Source organism: Balaenoptera acutorostrata, chromosome 2, assembly GCF_949987535.1.
Source record: "Balaenoptera acutorostrata chromosome 2, mBalAcu1.1, whole genome shotgun sequence".
NCBI classification, from domain to species: domain Eukaryota; kingdom Metazoa; phylum Chordata; class Mammalia; order Artiodactyla; family Balaenopteridae; genus Balaenoptera; species Balaenoptera acutorostrata.
The window spans coordinates 183039657-183058951 of NC_080065.1; the positions used below are offsets into that span (position 1 = coordinate 183039657).

At 53.6% G+C, this 19295-nt stretch overlaps 1 protein-coding gene across 2 annotated transcripts; it reads right to left on the reverse strand.

Moving 5' to 3' along the window:
- Positions 1-875: 875 nt before the first annotated feature.
- Positions 876-18409, reverse strand: YJU2 (YJU2 splicing factor homolog). 2 transcript variants are annotated; one of them, XM_057541398.1, is made up of 8 exons: positions 18298-18409; positions 16216-16316; positions 14025-14169; positions 11931-12065; positions 9403-9584; positions 7709-7829; positions 4335-4479; positions 876-3294 (listed from the first exon to the last, which is right to left on the reverse strand). In XM_057541398.1, exons 1-8 carry the CDS (start codon positions 18319-18321, stop codon positions 3179-3181), a joined length of 969 nt encoding a protein of 322 aa, XP_057397381.1. In that variant the 5' UTR covers positions 18322-18409; the 3' UTR covers positions 876-3178. The 2 variants fall into 2 exon arrangements, with proteins under 2 accessions (XP_057397381.1, XP_057397380.1); XM_057541397.1 differs by lacking the exons at positions 876-3294; positions 4335-4479 and adding an exon at positions 4488-7506.
- Between the last annotated feature and the right edge of the window lie 886 nt (positions 18410-19295).

Sequence of the window (19295 nt, forward strand, 5' to 3'; positions counted from 1 at the left end):
CCAAAGTGTTGCTGCGCTGTCCTTCTGCCTGCTCGGCCCTGGGAACCCCTGCAAGAAAATTGGGGGCCAGGAGCCAAACTGTTCCCAGGACACGGGTGGGAGAACAAAGCGCAAAAGCCTGCAGGGAAAATAAGAATTAAAGAAACAATTCCAGTGCAGTGTGGAGGAAAGGGGAGGGTGGCAGAGAGTGGGCAGAAGCGTGGGGCTCCCTGGGCCTCAATTTCCTCATCCGTGAATGGGGAGATACCCACTCAGGCTACATACATTAACTGAGCACCTACTAAGTGCCTGGCTGGTCTTAGGTGCTGGGGACACACTCATCAACACATGCACCCTTGCAAAGCTCACTGTGCGGGGGAGTCTGCAGGTAAACCCTCAGGTGGCCCCCATGACCCCAACCTCCTGGTTGTCACACCCATGTGAGCCCCTCCCCTGGAACGTGCGAGGGATTTGTGGCTTGCTTCTAACTGCGGAACACGGCAACAGTGATGGGCCGTCACTTCTAGCAGACTCTCAGGAAGCCAGTCCGTGCAGGCAAGGAACTGAGTGTGGCCTCTGGCTAAGGGTCCGTGAGTAAGTGAATTCTGCCAACAACTACGTGGGTGAGCTTGAAGCGGATCCTACCCCAGTCGGGCCTTCCAGTGAGACCCCAGCCGCAGCCAACATCTCAATTGCAGCTGTAACGGACCCTGAAGCCGAGAACCCAGTGAAACCACATCCAGATTCCTGTTGTTTTAAGCTGCTAGATTTGGGGATCACTTGTTACACAGTACTAGGTAACTAATACAGGGAGCCACGAGCAGTATGCACACTTCCTAAGGTACTCCTATCAGAACTACCCTATCCTGCTTTAATTGCAACATTAGCGCCACCTCTAGTATCATTTTACATCTTATTATGATATATGAGTAAATATTTTGGCTTTGCAGGTCACAGAATTGCTGTTTTAGTCACTCACCTCTGCCACTGGAGAGCAAAGGCAGCCGTGGGTGATATGCACACAAATGGGTGTGTAGGTGTGCCAATAAAACTTTATCTACAAAAACAGGCCACAGGCCACATTTGGCCTGTGGATCACAGTTTGGTAACCCATGTTTTAGAACGGAGTCAGGTTAACAATAATGTTAAGTAAATAATAGCAACGGATGGTGCACGTACATGGCAAAAATTGTGGTGGATTAAGAGCAATAGCAGTTCAGGAAGCAGTCTGAAAGAATGAATCGAAATGAAGCAGAGCGCCCCCAGCCCCCCAATTTCTTTTCACAACTACTTAAGCTGGGTGACTTCTTTACATTTTTTTTTTAAATAAATTTATTTATTTTTGGCTGTGTTGGGTCTTCGTTTCTGTGCGAGGGCTTTCTCTAGTTGTGGCAAGCGGGGGCCAATCTTCATCGCGGTGCGCGGGCCTCTCACTGTTGCGGCCTCTCTTGTTGTGGAGCACAGGCTCCAGACGCACAGGCTCAGTAGTTGTGGCTCACGGGCCCAGTTGCTCCGTGGCATGTGGGATCTTCCCAGACCAGGGCTCGAACCCGTGTCCCCTGCATTGGCAGGCAGATTCTCAACCACTGCGCCACCAGGGAAGCCCCAATTTCTTTTCACAACTACTTAAGCTGGGTGACTTTTTTACTTTTTATTTTTTGTTTTTATTTTTATTTTTAGGCTGTGCCGAGCAGCTTTCGGGATCTTAGTCCCCCCACCAGTGATTGAACACAGGCCCTCGGCAGTGAAAGCGCCGAGTCCTAACCACTGGACCGCTGGGGAATTCCTTGGATGACATTTTAACCCAGAGTCTCTGAATGGCCCACGTCCAGGGCACTGTCTGCAGGATGCTGAGTTGGGGGAACAACGGGCAGTGGTGCGCTGGTACGGGCTTCACAACTGGCTCTGGCGTGGGGAACTGGTTTGCAGCATCTGCCGATTTCCGTGGTGTAAACACTCCATGGTGGCCAATTTTAAGCCATAAATATGATGCTGCTGGGTGCAAAACTGGGAAGAGATGCACGAGGCATCAGTTCTCACTAGCTGCCAGTGTGGGCTGGCTTCAGTCCCCACCGTCAGGGGTTTTTTTTTTTTTGGCCACGCCAAGAGGCACATGGGATCTTAGTTTCCCGACCAAGGATCGAACCCGCACCCCTTGCGGTGGAAGCGCGGAGTCTTAACCACCGGACCGCCAGGGGAGTCCCTGTCAGGGCTTTGGAATCAGACCCACCCAGGTCCTATCTTCACAGCCATGGAGCTGTAATATAAGACCCCCAAGCCCTCATCAGAAGCCCTGGCTGGACCCCGGTTCACCTCGTTGTGCTGTCCCTAAGCAAGGAAATCACCATAGGAAAGCGAATCCTCAAGGTGGGGGGGTTTCATCCCCTAAACTCTGACAGTGAAAAACACAAAGCCTCATTATCAAATGTCAGATGACAGTCTGTGTGTGTGTGTCTGTGTGTGAGAGGAGGGCTAACATCTGTGACCCCGGGTGGGGCGGGAGACCAGAGATGGGGGCTGATCAGGTTGTGAAGCAGTCTGGCGGGGGCACAGGACCTTCAACTAGAAAATACTGCAGCAGGAGGGGATCACACGAGCTGGAATCTGGCAACCTTGAAAGAACATGAGCTTTGGAATCAGACTTGCTGGTTACATGACCGTATCAGCTTTCCACTGCTGCTTCACAAATTATCCCCAAACTGAGTGTATGAAACAATGAACATTATCTCGAAGTTTCTGAGAGTCAAGAGTCCAGGATTGGCTAGGTTGCGTGCTTCTGCAGCCCCCTCCTCAGATGCTGGCAGAGAGAAGGCACCCCCAGGCCAGATCAGCAGGTTCCTTTCATGGGTTCCAGATGGTTCTGTGGCGGGAAGGGATGGAGCCAACCACTGGTGGGTGGGCTCACCCATGTGCCCAAAGCATCTCAGGATGTCAGCCGCGACGACCTCGAAGGCCTGCCAGAAGCGGCTCCGGGGATGTCGCCATGTGAGCTGGGGACCCCGAGCTCCGGAGGGGGTAAGGTGGGGGGACGGGAGAGAAACTGAGTCCCTCAGCTGAAGCCCTTGCTGACCCCGCCGGTCTTGGAGGTCATTTGTGCTTGTCCGGTGGTGACTCTGGTTGGTCCCAGGGCCTCCTGCCCCGACCATGGGCTGGAGCTGGCTGTGGGATCTTGACCTGGGGAAGGGCCTGGGGGCAGGGCTCAGTTGCTGCCGCTGCTGTCCTCGCTGTCGGAATACACACCGAGCTGGCTCAGCGAGGAGGTGCCCACAGGCGTCTGGAGCGCGGGGCCAGCCACCTGCCCATTCTTCATTGCACCTGGGGGAGAGGCAACAGCTAGCCCACCGTGCCTCCTCGTCCCGGCAGCCCACCTCGGGACAGTTCCAGGCGGGCTGAGTCTGGGTGAGGCTGGAAGAGCGGGGTCGGCCATTCCTGCTTGTTTGCAGCCTTTGTGGAAAGTGCCTGGCAGACCCATCACGGTTTAAACCCGCACACCCCTTGACCCAGCAGCTCCGCTTCTGAAAGCTGATCTAGGTGGGCACAGGTGCCCATGCCGGGGTGCAACACAGAAAACGGAAACACTCCAAGTCCCAAGTGACAAAGAGGGGCAGACCCTGGCTCCACCACCCACCCTGGCCATGTGGCTTTGGGCAAACAGCTTCACCTCTCCGGGCCTCAGTCTCCTCATCTGATAAATGGGGTCATAACTGTTCTGATAACAATAGCTCGTGTATTTGCAAGGCTCGCTGGGTGCCAGGATCGACTGCAGGCGCCTGACATGGAGCAGCTCATGGAATCAGCCCCCAAACCCTACGAGGCCCTACGAGGTTGGTCCTGTTGTCATGAGCATCTTCCAGGACAGGAAGCTGAGCACCGGAGTTGAGGGCCCTCGACCAAGGCCACAGAACGAGCACGCAGGGGCGGAGGGATCTGCACCCAGGCTGCCTGCCCTGGAAGCCTGCTCTTTCCACCTCGTCGGGCCGACCTCACCCTAATTCTCCATCTCCCGAGGGTCCGAGGAGCCACACACACACAGCATCGGCGACACAACAACCGAGGTGCGGACGTCCAGGAACCAACCTGGAGGCTGGGGCCGGTGTCTATGTACAACGGAAGACTGGGATATGGGCGGCCGTGGGATCGGACAATTTGTCCTACACGCCTCTATCTGACTTGGGTTTTAAAAGCGAGCACTTGCTCCTTTTGTAATTACAAGAAAAAAGGGAACTGCAGCCCTTCTCCCCTTACCCCTGGTTGGGGGCACACCTCACCCCGCACCGGAACAGCACCGGGGGTGCTGTCGCCACCTGGTGGCCGCCCTTGGCGCTGCATGAAGCTAAGGGACTGCAGGAACCTACCTGGGGCGGGCAGGACTCCTCCTCGCTGGCTGCTGCGGCCCAGGTCTGTTTTCTTCACCACAACCAGGCCAGACAGCTGGGGACTGCTGCCAAAGGTGCCCACACTGCGCTCCCAGCGCTCCGCCTTCCTCTTGGCTTTTGGGGCCTGCAGTTTGTGGCGGGGGTAGCAGGGGGCAGGCATGACTGGGTGGTCTGTCCCAGATCCTGCTCCTTCTCTGGCAGCCCGGTTCCTAGTCCCCAGCTGAGCCAGGATCTTTACCATTCCCACTCCCCCTGCTGTGCTGACCAACTCTCTTTCTCCTGCTCGAAACTCCTCTGTGGGCCCCCACACCCTGCGCTTACACTTCCTAAATCACACCGTGATGGCTCACCTCCATGCCATTCCCTCCACCTGGAATGCCCCCTTTGCTTCTAGTTCACTTGGTGAACTCCTACTCATCCTTCAATACCCATCTCAAGTATCTGCTCCCCTGGGAAGCCTTTCCTCACATTTCAAGCTCATGTGCATGCTGCATGTCTGTGCCTACAGTGGCCTCCACTGCCTTATTAACTGCCTCTGCAACCAAGCTGCGGGGTCCTGCCTTGTTCACTGCTGGGTCTGTAGTAGGTGCTCAATCAACATGTTTGAGGGAATGACAGAAGATGGGGGCACCCACTTTGGGGACCAGTTAGCGGGAGGCAGAGAGGGGCTCAGCCCCACCTCTAGCTCTTCAGTCGCACCAGAAGGGACCCCTTTTATCTGTTTGATGTTTAAATAGAGGAACTGGAAACCACTAGATGCAGGAGGTCCTATCGGAGCTGGGGGCTGAGGGTGCAGGGGGAGCATGACGGCAGGGGGCTGCCCGCACAGAGCTCACCATCTGGGGAGGAAGAGGGTGGATGAGCAAGTAGATGCTCAGGACACCATCGTCTTCTTCTTTTTTTGGCTGCACGGCATGGGGGATCTTAGTTCCCCGACCAGGGATCAAACCTGTGCCCCCTGCATTGGGAATAGTTAGTCTTAACCACTGGATCGCCAGGGAAGTCCCCAGACACCACTGTCTTGATCAGTGATGTGAAAGAAGGAAGTCAGGGTGGTGTGACAGCATGGGGGGACAGCTACTGCTGATCAGGGGCCAGCGGTGCCGAGGTCAGAACGCAGTGCTGAGGTCAGCAAGCAGAGATGGGAGGCAGGACTGAGCCTGGCCCTTCCGAGGGGGCTGGCACAGTTGGGGCGGGGAGTGGGGGCAGGAGGAGGACACAGCGGCCTCACTGCATCCCCCGTGTGTGGTAACCGAGACAGAAGCTGTCCACTGGGGGCACAGCGAGAGACCGGCAGTCCTAGCTGAAGCTTGCTTATCTGGCACCACTGAACTGACTGGCGGACCTAGCTGCTATCCTTCACCTTTCGTCGAACGCCATTACAGGTCCCCATTAAACTAAATCCAGGGAACAGAGGGGTGAAAGAGAGATGTTTCCGTAAAAGTTATGGTGAAGTTTGTGTAAAGCAAAATACAAGAAGAAGTCCACCATCAAATTAGCTACGAGCAAGGTAACTGTAAGAGACTGGCAGGTGGGCTTCCCTGGTGGCGCAGTGGTTAAGAATCCGCCTGCCAATGCAGGAGACATGGGTTCGAGCCCTGGTCCGGGAAGATCCCACATGCCGCAGAGCAGCTAAGCCTGTGCGCCACAACTACTGAGCCCGTGTGCTGCAACTACTGAGCCTGCAAACCACAACTACTGAGCCTGCGTGCTGCAACTACTGAAGCCCACGCGCCTAGAGCCCGTGCTCCACAACAAGTGAAGCCACCGCAATAAGAAGCCCGGGCATCACGACGAAGAGTAGCCCCCACTCGCTGCAACTAGAGAAAGTCAGCGCAGCAGCAGCGAAGACCCAACGCAGCCAAAACTAACTAACTAAATAAATAAATTTATTAAAAAAACAAAAAAAAAGACTGGGGGGAAATCATACAAGGCCAGACTGCTTTGAAAGTACCTTCAATCTCTTGTTCCACTTGAAAGAAAAAAAGAAGAGGAAACTTTAGACCATGAATTCTGAGGCTGGTTTATGCAAGAGAGACAGCGTGAGAACTCTGATCAGGGGATACAGCCTCAAGGAAAACACCTTGCTTCTATGTCAAAAGGTTAATGGGTGAGAGTGAGAGTACACGACCCCCAAACCCGCTCTCTTCAGACACTTACAGAATTCTCAGCTGGAACATGGCTGCCTCAGTGAAAGACTACGTTTCCCAGCCCCCTTTGCAGCAGGATGTGGTCAGGTGGTTCAGTTCTGACCAATGGGGTGTGAGAAGAATGTACTCAATCAAGGGTATAGTTACCCTCAATGTCTTCCTCCCTTGTCCCCACCTCTTTCCACTGGCTGGGATGCAGACGTGGCACTGAGCTGCCTTGCAATGAGGGCATCATCCTTGGGACAGCAGGATAATGAGGACCCGGACACCAGGGCCCACCTTCTTTGTTCTGCACAGCCCCGCAAAACCGTTATTCGAGAGAAGAGTAACTTCCATGAAGTTGAAATGGCTGTCACTTGGGTCCTGTCCAGTGGCTGGACTTGTATTTAACTAATACAGACCAGGAACATGTTTTGAATTAAAATGATAAGTTTCTGGGGGTGTCTGTGCTATTTATGATTTCCCACTTTAACCCCCTCCTTCGATTAACAAACCAGAGTGGCCTTGACCACCTTGGATAAGACACCTGTGGTGGAAAACGCTAGCTCCCTCCCCAAATCCTCTTCTTTCTTTCTGCCAGCAAGGGCAGCTAGAGGAGGCAGCTCCCAGCCTCCCCTGCAGCGGGATGCGGCCATGTGACTATGCCCGGCCATTGGGACTCGAGGGGAATGGAGGCGGGCTGCATCTGAACCTGGGCCTCCAGGTGCTGGCTGGTGGTCCTCCACACACGCTCCGCCTTCCTGCAGCTGGAACCCCAGGGTGCTCTGAGCCAGCTGTGACCGCGGAGTTGGCATCCGTGTTCCAGGACAGGGCAGAACTAGGAGACGGGAGGAGCCTGGATCCCTGAATGACTGCATGGAGCAGGGCTGCCTGGGAGTCCAGCCCAGGACTGTGAAGTGACTGAGAAATAAATGTCTGCCTGATGTCTCTAAGTGTGGGGAGTCTCCTCGTTTCTGCAGCTGAAGCACGGGTGGAAAACTACAGTCCCGGAGGCCAGCCACCTGTTTTTGTAAATAAAGTTTTATTGGCACCCGGCCACGCCCACTTAGTCACGTACTATCTACGGCTGTTTAGTGCTATGACGGTGGAGTTGACCACTTACGACCCAGACTGGCCTTTCAAGACAAAGTTAAGCCAACCCCTGGCTTACTCTGTCCCTGCTTCACCTGAGAGCATGTGGAGACGCGGGCGGGCCCCACTCACCTCGTCCAGGATGGCGGTGGGGTTGGGCAGGAGGGCCTGCTGGGGCTGGGTGGGAGCAGCATCCTCCTCTGAATCGGAATCTTCCAGGAGTCTTCGTTTCCTAGATTCTTCCACTAAGGCCCTGCGGGAAGGAACGTGGGACTTGGGAACGTGCTCTGTTGCGGGACAATGGCCGGGACACCACTCCCCCCCACTGTGGTGCACCGCCTGGCTGCCCTGTCCTGATCTCACTGAGTGGGGGATGGGGACGCACAAATAACTTGAAAAAAAAATTCTTTGTCCAGGGGCTTCCCTGGTGGCGCAGTGGTTGGGAGTTCACCTGCCAATGCAAGGGACGCGGGTTTGAGCCATGGTCCAGGAAGATCCCACATGCTACGGACCAACTGAGCCCGTGCGCCACAACTACTGAGTCTGTGCTCTACAGCTCGCGAGACACAACTGCTGAGCCTGTGTGCTGCAACTACTGAAGCCCGCGCACCTGGAGCCCGTGCTCCGGAACAAGAGAAGCCACTGCAATGAGAAGCCCGGGCACTGCAACGAAGAGTAGCCCCTGCTTGCCACAACTAGAGAAAGCCCGCGTGCAGCAACGAAGACCCGACCCAACACAGCCAAAAATAAATAAATAAAATAAATTAAAAAAAAAAAAAGTTCTTTGTCCACTGAGCCCAGTGGGGTGGTTAAGTGCCTGGAGGCCAGAAGCAGTCTGGGTTTGAACCCCAGCTGGGGGGACTCAGTCAGGGCTGTGCTGGGAGCTCCTTGAACCTCAGTTCTCTTGACCACCATAACGACAGAGCCAAACTCAGAACAGTGCCTGGCACCCAGAAGGGGCTCGATAAATGCACACTCCTCTCACTGTTATTTATGGTATCACTGACCTGCCAACCCAATAGCAGCTACTATGTGCTTGACCCTGTTCCAGGCCATGGATGCAGAGGTCAAAACAAGTCCCTGTTCAGACTTCAGATGAGGGGAGATAGATAATAAATCAGGAAAGGGGCAAATCAGCAAGAAGTTTCCAGAGAGTGGGAGGTGCCAGGCAGAAGCATGAACACAGCAGGCCTGAGGCCAGATCCTCAGAAAGGTTGGCTCACCAGGCCAGCCCTTGGGGGGCATCTGGATCTGGACTTGGGGGCTCCTGCCACCCTCACTGATGGGGGGCTCCCTGTCCCAACACTGTGCAGACATGGGGTCCACACGGGCACCCGCTCTCCTCCTGGGTCTGGGGTCTCGGCCGTGCCGGGCCGAGGTGCCTGCGTGACCGGCCCCCAGTGAGAACCCCAGGCTGGGTCTCGTGAGCCTCCCCGGGGACCGCCCCTCCCTCTGCTGTCACGTCTCGTTTGGGGGGATTAAGCCTGTCCTGTGGGACTCCACCGGGAGAGGACTCTGAAAGTCTGCACCCGGTCCTCCAACTCTGCCCCACCTGCCTTTTCCTTCTGCTGATTTTTCTCTGTAGCTTTTCACTGTATTTAACTCATCAAACCTGGGGGTGATCCTGGGGGCCCCCGACACAGACGCCACGAGACACAAAGTGAGATGGGGCGGGGGATGCGGGGAAGGCCTCCCTGAGACGGTGACGTGCGAGGGAGCTGTGGAAAGATCCGGAAGGGGGGATTCCAGGCAGAGGGAAGGGCCCTGTGAAGGCCGTGAGGGGGGTGGGCGCCCCGGGACCCCCGGCCCCGCCCGCCCCGACTCACGCCGCCTCCCGCTCGTCCTCCTCCTGCTCCCGCTCCTGCCGCTCCTCCTCCGACAGGCGGTGCTGCCGCAGCATCGCCTCGAAGTCCACGTGGGCCTGCCGCTGGTTCAGGTCCTTGAGCTCCTGCAGGTTCTCCAGAACCTCCATCTCCAGCTTGGAGTCCTTGGTTCTGTTCTCCAGCACCTGGCAGGTGCGCAGACGCCGGGCCGAGTGAGCTGGGATTCCACCCCTCCACGCGGCCTGCCTGGCCTCTGGGGTCACCACGGGCAAGGGGAGACCCCCCCACCCTGGGGCCTCGATCCACAGCACCTGGTCCCACAGCTGTACCCATTTCACGGCTCGGAACACTGAGGCTCGGGGAGGGCAAGTGATTGCCCAAGACCATGCAGGTGGTCAACAGTGGAGCCAGGTGGCCTGGACTTCCAGCCTGGCTCCGTCACTAAGCAAAAGTAATAAAGATTTTAAAAAAAGACGATCTGAGCAACTGGTGTGTGCCAGGCTCCAGGCTAAGATGTTTCCAGACATAATCTCGTTTAATCTTCGCAATAACCCCCGCTTTACAGACAAAAGAAACTGAGGCTCAGAGACGTGAGGTCGGCCCCGCCAGGTCTCAGAGAGGTGGCTTTGGAGCCAGGCGCGGCTGGGAATGAATCCTGCCTTGGCTGCTTCCTGGCTACGTGAGCCTGTTGAACTAACCCTCTGGGAAATGGCAGCTGTGGTGGTTTGAAAATACGTCCACAAATTCTTTCACGCTCCTCCCTTCCAGAGGTGGAGCCTAACTGCCCTCCCTGTGAGGGTGGGCTGGTGCAGTAACTCGCTTCTGATGAACACAACAGGACCAATGACGGTGTGTCCCTTCCGAGACAGGTCATAAAGGGCCCGGGGCTCCTCCTTGTTCTCTCTGGGACTCTCGCTGGGGGAGGAGGAGAAGCCCCCATGTCGTGAGGAGGCTCAAGCAGCGCTGTGGAGAGGCCCACGTGGACAGGACATGAAGCCTCCAGGGAATGGCCACGTGAGGGGGCCACCCTGGAAGCGGCTCCTCCAGCCCCAGTTGAGCCGTCAGATGAGGCCGCCCCGGCAGACAGCCTGACTGTGACCTTGGGAGGGACCCACAGAACCATCTAGCGAAGCTGCTCCTGGATTCCTGACCCTCAGAAACTGTGGGATAATAAATGCTGGAAGTTGCAAAGTTTTGAGTCGACTTGTTACACGGGGACAGCTAACCAGTAGCAGGGTAATAACCCCGTGCCGGCCAGTGTAGCAGTAACTAGAGCAGCACATGGACAGCACTGAGGGAGCTCCAGGAATACAGCAAACTGCCTCTAAGGCCTATTTCCCTCCCTGCTGCTCCGCATGGCTGCTGAAAACATCGGATCAGATCTGACGTGGCTTGATCAGAAAACACAGCTGGCAGAGGCGTTAGGGTCCAGGAAGAGATGGGAATTATGGGGGTGGGAGGAGACAGAGGAGAACATGGACTATCTACTATTTATGAGAAAGACGAAAAAAAATGTCCAGTTAGAGAAGAAAATAACTTCTTTAAGGGATAACAAAAGGTGTATCAACATTTATGAATTACTATGTGCCAAGCTGTGTTCTAAGAATTTTATGTGTATGAACTCATTTAACCCTCACCACAAGTGTACGAGGGGGGCACAATTCTCATCTCATTTTACAGATGAGGACGCTGAGACACAGAGAGGCCAAGTGCCTTGGCCAAGGTCACACAGCCAGGATATGGTCAAGAGAACGTTTCCTTCTCTATTTCTAGTTTTAATCCAAACTAGCCTAATGAGAACCTCCTTAGAAAACTGCGGGGCAGCTGGCTGCACGAAGCGCCTGGCGTTCTGAAGTCCAAGTTCCTGACTCCCTGTGTTAGTTTTCTCTTGCTGTGCAACAATTTGCCACCAGCCCAGTGGCTTAAAACAACACGAATTCATTGTCTCCTGGTTTCTGTGGGTTGGGAGTCTGGGCCGACACAGCTGGGTTCCCTGGCAGTCTTGCTAGGCTGAGATCAAGGGCCCAGGGCCCTCTTCTGAGCTCACTCAGGCTGCTGGAGAATTCAGTTCCTTGTGGTTGTGGGACTGAGGTCCCTGCCTTCTTACTGGCTGTTGACTAGGGGCTGTTCTCAGCTCCTAGGGGCTGCCTGCTGTTCCCTGCCACGTGGCCACTTCCACAGTGTCAGTCCTTCATGTCTCTGACGTCCTCTGTCTCTGACTCTAGACCCGTATTAAGGGGACCATCCGGATAATCTCCCTCTTACAAGGGCGACTGTGCCATAGTTTAACCTCACATAACTTAGTCACAGGAATAGGATCCTTGTGTGCACAGTCTTGGGACTAGGTGACGTGTGTGACCAGGAGTCAGGGCTCTGGGGACATCTTAGAGCTCTGCTGACCACACTCCACACCCCATCACCCTGCCTGGAGGCCTGAGGCAGGAAGGGGCACCGATTCCGCCAGCACCCAAGCACAGGCACACGTGCGTGTGCGCACACACACACACACACACACACGTGCGCGCACTCACCTTCATGGGGTTGTTCAGCTCCTCGTCCTCCCGTTCCTTCTGCACCCGCTTCTCCTCCTCCTCCAGGAGCTTCTCCGCCTGGAAGTTCCGTGTGGCCCCGTGCTCCATGGTGTAGTCAGTGTTTTCGGGGTCCGTCTGGGAGGGAGGATGGGCACACATCAGCTCCTACATCTCTGAGCGTCAGAAGCTTCTGCTGAACAGCAGCCAGCAGCCTGGGACACCTTCTCTCTGTGTTTCACTCCTCTTAATACCAATTCTTTCTTTTTCTTGCCTTACGGCTTTGGCGAGTACCGTTCTTTCTTTCTAGTGCTCCTGTCCCCTTTTGCAGAATCGCTCAACTCCCTAGCATAGACCTGCAGACCCTTCTCCACCTGCCCACTCCCTCTCTGCTGCCCTTCACCTTCCACATGTTTGCAAATAAAAGTCTCTGGGCCTCTGCACATATCCTTTCGGGTGCGTGTGTGTCTGTGTGTGTGCGCGTGTGTGCACGCACTTGACCTTCTTCCCTTAAATATGAATTACATATCAAGTATGTGTAGAGCATGCTCCTATTTGCGTTTATAAAACGGAGAAGCAAAAATATAACATGGTATCCTGGATGAGACCCTGGAACAGAAAGGTGACATTAGTGGAAAGATTGAAATCCATGTCATGCCTGGAATTTGGCTAACAGTAATGATCCAGTGTTGGTTTCTTATTGTGGCGGATGCAGTGTGGAAATGGAAGACGTTAACAGGAGGGGAAGCTGGTGAGAGGCAGATGGGAACTCTCTGTGCTATCTTTGCAACTTCTCTGTAAATCTAAAAGTATTCCAAAATAAGAAGTTTACTATTTAAAAAGAAAGAGCAAGGAAGAGAGTGATCCCTGTGTGTGTATGTGTATGCAGAGCACATTTTTTGAAAGCCATACAAAAAACTGTTATAAATGTCTCTATGCATGGGGGCTGGCTGGGCAGAGGGGAGCAGTAAACCAATTTTCCAGTGGTAATCCTGCAGTACTGTGGGAATTCTGTTTTTACCATACGCTCACATACACACACACACATATATATATACACATACATATATGCAATCTTAGTTATTCGAAATTCTTCACTATAAAGGCTGATTTATAACATTTTGCCATAGTTTCTCTAGTCTTTAAAAAAATTCATATGTATTCATTAATATCTAAATATACACATATTTCATAATTCAGGTAAAAAAACCATTTTCTGGAGACAACCCATATATTCATCAGCTGGCAAATGGATAAAGAAAATGTGGCCCATCCATACAGTGGAATATTATTCAGCTCTGAAAAGGAGTAAAAGCACTGATACATGCTACAACATTGATGGACTTTGAAAACATGATGCTCAGTGAGAGATGCCAGACACAAAAGGCTACAGAGTGATTCCACTGATAATGAAATGTCCATAACAGGCAATCCACAGACACAGAAAGTGGATTCATGGTTGACAGGGGCTGGGGAGAGGGATGGGGAGTGACTGCTGATAGGGTTGGGGCTTAATTTTGGGGTGAAGAGAACGTCCTGGAATTAAAGAAGACAGCTTGGTACGTTAGGAATATAAGCCACTGAATTATACAATTTAAAAGGGATAATTCCATGGCATATAAATCATATCTCAGAAAACTGTTGTTAAAAAAGTAATTAAAATATATCATTTTTTAATGTACTTTTTGTTTATTTTAACCAAAGGAAAAAAGTCCCTAGCAAAAAAAATGCTCAAACAGTACAGAAGTATGTGAAGAGAAAACTATAAGTTCTCTTCATCCTTTCCTCAAATCTTTAATACCACTTTCTCCTCATCCTTTCCCCAAATCTTTAATACCACCCTTAGAGTAACAAAGTGAAAACATCACTGCTACTGGCTGTGCAATATTCCACTGTACAGTAGTTTGTCCCTTCAGTCCCCTGTCACCGTACATCTAGGTTGCTTCTGTTTTTTTGCCTTTATAAACAACACTGCTGTGAACTTCTCCCCAAACCTTTGCTGTTTCCTGCGAGAAGGTGAAATGGGATTTCCCTGGAGGGAGAGGACAGGAGCACTGACCCCCAGGGGAGGAAGGACCAGCCTGGCTGGCCGCCTACCTTGAAGGTGATCTCTGCCAGGCAGCGCGTACACTTGATGTAGAAGCGGAAGATGGGCAGGCCCAGGTAGGACTCGTTCTGCACTGTCTCTTTGCGGGCGTTGAACTTCTTGCCCTTGTAGATATATTCTCCACATGTCTTACACCTGTGGGGCAGGACAGGGACTCAAGCCATCTCAGTACCCTGGTTCTTACTGGTAGGACGCTTTAGCATTCTGGCAGATGGCTGCTTGCATACCTCCAGGGACAGGAAGCTCCCTACCCCCCCCACCAAGAAGACTGCCCCACTGTGTGTGCTGATTCCCTTAGATGGCATACTCTTCTCACTAATATCTGCCTGGGTCTCAGCTGAAGTGTTGCCTTCTTGGGAAGCACCCAGACTACCCAGACTAGGTGAGACTCGACTATCACCCACTCCAGGAAGCAAGCCTGGAGTTCATGGGACATCCTGACCTCCAAAGGGCACATTCCACCAGGAGGGATGCCACAAGGGGCAAGGCAGAGCTCCCGCACCCTGCCCTCCCGCGGCCCCTCCCGCTCAGATCCTGTGCTCTCTGGCCTCCTGGCTGTTCCTACAAACACCCCAGCTCGGTCCCACCTCCGGACCTTCGCCCTTGCAATTCCCATAGCCCGTGACACCTTCCATCCCTCAGATCCCGGTTCTGCTGGCATTTCTTCCGACGTTTGCCTGACCACCCAGCGAAGCCCCCTCCCTCCCCGGCCACCGTCCAGTTCCTCTCTCTCTCTTGTGACCATCTATGTGTCCTACATGTGCCTTTCGTGAATATGCCTGAGCCCTTGTGTATTACCTCTACTCCCCACCAGACGGCTCCAGGGGGTCAAGTTCTTTTTATTTATTTATTTATTTATTTATTTAATTTTTTTTATTTTTGGCTGCATCGGGTCTTCGTTGCTGTGCGCGGGCTTTCTCTAGCTGCGGCGAGTGGGGCCTACTCTTCATTGCGGTGCTCGGGTTTCTCATTGCGGTGGCTTCTCTTGTTGCGGAGCACGGGCTCTAGGCGCGCAGGCTTCAGTAGTTGTGGCACACGGGCTCAGTAGTTGTGGCGCACGGGCTTAGTTGCTCTGTGGCATGTGGGATCTTCCCGGACCAGGGCTCGAACCCGTGTCCCCTGCATTGGTAGGTGGATTCTTAACCACTGCACCACCAGGGAAGTCCCGGGGGCTGGGGGAGGGGGACAAGTCTTGATGCCCACAGTGTCCCTGGCACCCAGCCAAGGCCCTGGTGCACAGCAGGTGCCCAGTAAGTGACTGCTGAGGGAAAACGAATGAAGAAAGAGGAGAGAGAAAAGAATACATAAACACGGGCTGAATTTCAATAACAAAGGTGGCTTCGATTACCACTTCGTTTCAGATGTGCTAAGATGTGAAAAATTGTGGTGAGGTACAGTAATTCCAAGGCGGTATGAACGACGAGGCCTGGGGACTGTGATGGGGAGGGAAGGATGGAGGGGGTTGGGAGGGGGATCCGGAGGGCCTCTCTGAGGGGGTGAGATCTAAGCCAAGTCTTGAAGGGTGAAAAAGAGCCAGCCAGGGCTTCCCTGGTGGCGCAGTGGTTAAGAATCTGTCTGCCAATGCAGGGGACACCGGTTCGAGCCCTGGTCTGGGAAGATCCCACATGCCACAGAGCAACTAAGCCCGTGCACCACAACTACTGAGCCTGCGCTCTAGAGCCCGTGAGCCACAACTACTGAAACCTGCACACCTAGAGCCCGTGCTCTGCAACAAGAGAAGCCACCACAATGAGAAGCCCATGCACCACAACGAAGACCCAACTCAGCCAAAAAAGAAAAAAAAAAAGAGCCAGCCATGTGAGAGCAGAAAGAAAAGTGTCCCAGGCAGAGGTAACAGCTTGTGCAAAGGCCCTGGGGCAGGAACGGACAGGACTGCTGGAGGAAGTGAATGTACGTACAGGACCCTGTCTTGTGTGCACACTCTTACTACCAGTGACTGAGATCTCGACACAGGTACCAGCTAGGACCTCTGAGACATCAGGGATATTAGTCCTGAACGGCAGGAGGGTGAGGTCTGGCACGGTCACTCGCTCACTGGGTCCACGTCTGAGCCAGGACCGACGACCTGGTCTGAGCACTGGGGACGGGACGCTCTCTGTGGGTGCCGGGCACTGGGTCTGTCCACCACAACCAGTGCAGGGGCCCCGCGGTGTCACTCACCTCATGTTGAAGGGGGCCATCAGCCGCACCACGTACTGCCGGTCTTTGGGCAGCTTGAGCTTGGGGATCTTTGAAGGGTCGAAGTCCGGTGGGTAGTATTTCTGTGGGGAGGAAGGAAGGGTCAGGGGAGCTGCTTTCAGACGCAGGGGCAGGCCGGGGGCACAGGGAAGGGGCTCTGGGGAGCTGTGTCTGGGTCCCCAAGACCACTCCCACGTACGTTTGATGATTTGGTGAGAGGACTCCTAGGACTCGCATACACTTGTCCTCATGGTTACTATTCATTACAACAAAGGGATACAGGGAAAAACGAGCCAAGGGAAAAGGCGTGTGGGGAGGGGCCCAGGGAGACTGGACACAAGCTTCCAGGGACTTCTCCTGATGGAGTCAATTCTCCCAGTGATATATTGTGACAACGTGTGTGAAATGTCCCCCAGGGAAGCTCAGGAAGACCCAGCACCCAGGGTTTTCATTGGGGGCTGGTGTGTAGGCACCTCTGCCCGACACGTATGACGATTCCAGACTCTAGACTCCCGGAGGGGAGCAGGTGCTCAGCATAAACCACACTGTTTGTACAAACAATTTAAACCCAGGGAGCCATTCTTTTCAGAGAACATTGGGAACCATCCCAAAATTCAGGTTTCCGGATACCAGGCAAAGTCTAGCATTGCAAGCCAGCCTTTCTAAGGCAGCAGCCTCAAGCCTGTTGCATTAACTCTTTCTGCACAGAAGCCTGAGATGGGAGATGTGGGGAAGGAGAATTTGGATTATGAAAGAGAACTACATACGATAATCAGAAAATAAAGCACTTTGCGTTTTGAGCACTTACTAGGCTCCACATAGTACACAGAGAGCTTTATGTCTCCTGCCTCATGGAATTCTAGCAAAGACTCTATGAGACAGAGAATGGTGTACCCATTTCACAGAGGAGGAAACTGAGTTCTGGTGGTTTCAGCTACTCAGGGTCACACAGTGTGAGCAGCAGAGCCAGGATTCAGACCCAGGGACACAGCTCTGGGGAAACTGTGGTACAGTGATTAGGAGCATCAGTTACAGAGCTGGCAGGGAGGGGTGTCTGGGTCTGATTCCTCTACTCTCTGGCTATTACATAACCTCTCTGGGCCTCAGCTTCCTCATCTGAAGAAGGGATAACCTGTCCCCCTGAGAAGACTTGATGAACAAGGCACTTAGAGCTGTGCCTGGCACACAGAAGTATCTACCAGCAAGTTATGGAAATAGCTGGGCTGCCACCTGGATCCTCGGTATGGAAGGACTTTCACGGACTCGAAGTCCGGCACACTGCACTGGGGCTGGCTGGGGCTGAATTTCTAATCTAGGTGTTTAAAAGATAAGAGCACTGAGTCACTGTAACGGACATCATCCTGGGCTCCAAGCCACCAGTCTGGAGGTCTCCTCTCTACTCCGTCCAGACATCTTAGGCTTACATACTCCCACGCTGGGGAGCTCACCCCCTTCCTGGGAGCACACACCCCGCTGAAGGGCGGGGAACAGGGACTCAGAATTCCGGAGCGCTCTTCTCCAGAAGCTGAATCCTGCCTTCCAGAGACCAGCTCCACACCCCAAGAGTCCCAGTTTTCCCCAACAGAACTGAGAGAAGCTGAGGCAATTGGAAGGGTCCCTGCCAGCGGAGCAGAAGAGCTTAGCAAAGCCTAATCCCTCCAAGGAACACGATTGGCTAGAACCCCAAGCGGGGAGAGACTTAACAGAGCCACGCCTCCTGGAGATGAGGATGTAAAGTGGGAATACCAATGTCCTAAGGAAGCTCCGCCCCCAAGCGAAGTGATTGGATAATTCCCTTCAGAAAATCCAATCAGAAGTGATTGGGTAAACAGCCTAAGCCCCGCCCCCACAGGTGACTGGGTACACCCCAGCCTCCAGGGAAAGGCTTAGTGAAGGCCCACCCTCCGCAGGAGGTGATTAGGAGAAGTCTAGAGAGCCCCGCCCTGCAGAAGGCCGTTGGGGAAGAAAGCAAAGGCCCTAATAGGAGAGTATAAGTAGCCCTCCGCGGCCCGAGCTCCGAGATGTCCCGCCCCAGGTCGAAAACCCTAGTTGCCCAACACTTACGTTTAAAACTTTTCGCTCCGACATCTTTACCTCCTACTCTTCTCACGACCACGGGAGTACTGATTAGGCTGTTTGTCGAACTTCCCCGACCATCTATCCCTTGTATTTCCGCTTCCGTCACTTCCTTCAACCGCTGTTATTGGCTGCCGCGTACACAGCTTGCCTTTTCATTGGTTCAGATCCCCGCCTGTCAACATTCGAGTCCGTCTGTATTCCCTCCCCAGTTGCAACCTCGGTAAGGGCGCAACAAAAGGTTCCGGCGTCGGTGTGGATTTGCAGTTCCGAGGAGGAGGCGCTGCGCCCTCTAGAGGTGAGCAGCGACTGGTTAAAATTTCGTCGTCAAGCGACGTGGCTGCTGGTCGCTACATTCCCTGTGGTTTGTTCTTTTATTCAGCAAATGTAGAACTCAGCGTTGAGCGCTTACCTTGTGTGTTCGGCTCCGGGAACCTACACATCGTTCTCGTGTCCCTAGCGCTCACCTGAGGACTGGGGCAGTTCTTACTATCCACACAGCTCCACAAAGAAGCACCCTGGACGCCCCCCACCCCAAGTTTATCTTGAGTCACAGGCAGAGACTCAAAGACCAGGCTCCAAACCTACCTCCCCCTACAAACACTCGCTCCCAGATGTCCCCCCCGTTGTTTGCCTCTGCGTTGTCCCTCTAAAGAGGTCGTTCCTTCCCTAGCCTCCTCTCTTCCTTTTACAAATGTTTGTTCTGTGTCAAAGACGTGCTCAGTCACTGGGGACACATCAGAGAATAAGACGTAAGATTTCTGCCCTCACGGAGATCACAGTCTGGTGGGACTGACGGGACAATAAACACACACAAAAACCCTTTCGGGTCCTGGTAAATGATCTGAAGACAATACAACAGGGAGACATATGGCAAGTGATGAGAAGGGGCTACTTGAGATGTATGAGTGTCCTATGACTGCTGTAACAAATTACCACAAGCTCAATATTTCTAAACAACATATTTATTAGAGTTTTGGAGGTCA